The 2,916-nt window shown below is 34.2% G+C and overlaps 1 protein-coding gene across 1 annotated transcript; it reads right to left on the bottom strand.

Annotated features, from left to right (window-relative positions):
* Positions 1-90: 90 nt before the first annotated feature.
* LOC119643886 (UPF0489 protein C5orf22-like) lies at positions 91-1,725 on the bottom strand. Its single transcript, XM_038043386.1, has one exon. The coding sequence runs from the start codon at positions 1,510-1,512 to the stop codon at positions 202-204; it is 1,311 nt and encodes a 436-aa protein (XP_037899314.1). The 5' UTR covers positions 1,513-1,725; the 3' UTR covers positions 91-201.
* Between the last annotated feature and the right edge of the window lie 1,191 nt (positions 1,726-2,916).

Raw genomic sequence — 2,916 nt, 5'->3', positions numbered from 1 at the left:
TATCCAGCTCCATCAAATTTTATTTGATTTTATCATTTATCGTAATAATTATAATAAAATATATTTAGAAATTTTACAAAAGAAATTCCAACTTCAAATTCACTATTTATTATTCATTATTAGAACGAAAAATTAAAAATACTCCTTACTCCTGAACATTGTTTCCAGCGGGTGCTCGAAGTTCGATCGGCACGATTTTGCTTACAATTGCATTATATCCCACTCGTCATCCATGTAGTGCAAAATTGGTTTTTCATGTACCTTCTCCTGGAAGACTTCTTGCAATATTTTTACGGCTCGTTCCTGTATGACTTGATTACCTGGACAATAATCATCTTCAGCTGAGCAAGCCATTGTAATTAAAACTGGCGGATGAGGTAATTGTATTAGGAACTGTTTGAATTGTTGATAATATAATTCTAATTCTGTATCAGTACTAATATGATGTGGCAAGCCATTGGTATCGCTGGTACTCCCCGAATCAAAAATTACCAACCAATCAATCTCATCGTCGGCATAACACTTTTGCAAAGAGTCAGCTAAATTTTCGATTTTCTTAAATATCTCTTCAGATACTATATTGGTATCAGGTTTCGCCAAACCTTCAAAAGTACGTTTCTCTTCCAAGTGCTCAAAAATTCTTTTCAAAACTTCCAATTGTTGTTTTCTCTTCTCAGTTGTGCCAGACGCATTTGATTCAGTGGCACTTTCAAAATGAAAAATTTCGCTTAATTGCTCATAACAATTGGCGTCTTTGTAGATCTCTAAAAATGGATTAGAAGTGCTAAAGAAATCTAGATCTATATCCAATATATAGTTTGCGCAATCTTCAGCAGCTAGTATTAGTTTCGGATCGGGGGGCCTTTCAGCGTCGTTATTCAAAACTTGCAGTTCCAAATCACGTGCCTGCTCCAATTCAGACGTTTGACAATAATTTCCCTCGGATATAAAATAATCCAAAGGACAGTCTACACTGATTTTGTTTCCTCTATGGCCCACCTTGAAGTTATATTTGCCAACTGGCATTTGCTTGCACCACGAATTCTTCATCCAGATGACACGATTAAAATGGCCAGCATAGCAAGCCGGCATAATCCAATTTTCAATACTCAATTCACCTAGCATTGTTTCCTTGTCGTAAGCGGCACTAGCTGGTATTTCACGTGATATAACCATGTCTGGGTGAGAGTCAAAGTGCAGCAAGGTATTGTTTTCCAAGGGCAAGTGCCTGGAGGCTAAGCAACGATAAATGAATTCCAACACATCATTATGATAATCCACGATAAAGATGGGTATACGCTTGAAACGTCGCAGGCCCACAGTAGAAGTAACTAAAGCATCTTGCTGCGATTCATCAGTTGTTGTCACTGTTTGCTCTTTACAATCCTCTAAACGTACTCTCTTTGCTACAGGCTGATCAGAGCTTTCCGGTTTACCCAAAGTTTCAGCATTTTCTACAGCGGCGACAATTCCAGGTGTCGTTAAATTTGAGGTTTTAATGTTTGTTGTCATTATGGATTCAATTAATTTGTTTGCTGATAACTTATAATAATCGTTTTATATTATCAAAAACAAATTTAATATATACTTATAACTTCGTTTTTCTACTTTTTCTTACGTGCTCACTTAATTATCGCGCCTCAGTCTCGTACAATGATATAAAAAAAAAATGAACACACTTGCCAAAAAACTCGAAATCAGGTAAATGAACTCATTACTTTGGCAGAGTTTCCGCAATCTGGATTTATAATAACTTTTAGCGTGCGATTGTCACATTATGGGAATGGAAATATAAAATTTGGTCGCCGTTTTCGATCAGCGAAATTGTGTGATATAGCTAAGTAAGAATTTTTGAAGTCTAACATTTGTTGTTTTAATCATCGCCATGGAAGTGTTCCAAAAATTATCGAACCTATTCTTGTTTCCAATAATGTTTAACGCCATTTTTAACAATGCCCATCGTTTTAAACTTGTGAATTATTCTCGCAGTTATGTACAATTACCACTTTGCTCGGCTGAGTTAATACTGGCGGGGACTTGGCATGTGTTTCTTAATCTCTATACATCATTTGCATTATCGGCTGTGGAGCTACTTCGGATGACGTGCCTAATGGTATGACCACGCATTTCTATACATATTAATTATCGCTATTATCTATCTAAATCGTTTTAGCCTCGTTTGTACCGTCTCTTTGAATAAATAAATAATATTGTTGAATTACCTCTTTAATTGTATATATTATCTTTTTACAAGTATGCCAGAAGCGTCGAAAATTTTTATGTTAATTTTGCTATGAAATTTGCAACTTTACATTTGAGAAACAAGCACTCAGAACTTCTTGCTGCCAAAGTCTTGTTTCTATTAATCTCTCAAGAAATGCTATCGCAAGTGACATTGAAAAAAATATGTTGAAAAATCTTTAAAGTATTTAACGAATGGAACAACGCAAATTCACAATATTCCGTTAAGAAAGATTGCTGTTACTCCATTTCTGGTTGGTTTGTATCCAAAATCATGTATACATTGAAAATTCAAACTTTTTATACATTAATTAGTTAAGAAAGTTGACAATTCAAGCAAAAAAAAAGCAATAACTATTGGTTCAATGCAACTAATCATGGGCGAACTCTAACGCTATTAATCTATAATCTGCATGATATATAAATAAAAATGTTAACCAGTCATAGGTCAACTCTAAAGCTATCAAACCGTAACCTTCATTTTCTGTTTCTTAAGTAATTATTAGTTGATTAATTAATATTGTCTAGCTCTTTGTATATATGTCAAAACTTCTAATATTTTTTCCTTTAAAAGTCATTTAATATATTCTTCAGAATTCAATTCAATGAATTCTTATTTGCGTTTTGGCGAACCCAGTTTTTAAATTGTTTCGTAATCCCTACGTTTCGACTGTC

This window comes from Glossina fuscipes, unplaced genomic scaffold, assembly GCF_014805625.2.
Source record: "Glossina fuscipes isolate IAEA_lab_2018 unplaced genomic scaffold, Yale_Gfus_2 66946, whole genome shotgun sequence".
In the NCBI taxonomy this organism is placed as follows: Eukaryota; Metazoa; Arthropoda; class Insecta; order Diptera; family Glossinidae; genus Glossina; species Glossina fuscipes.
The sequence above is the reverse complement of the archived record's forward strand: the minus strand, read 5'-3'. Positions and strand labels throughout refer to the sequence as shown.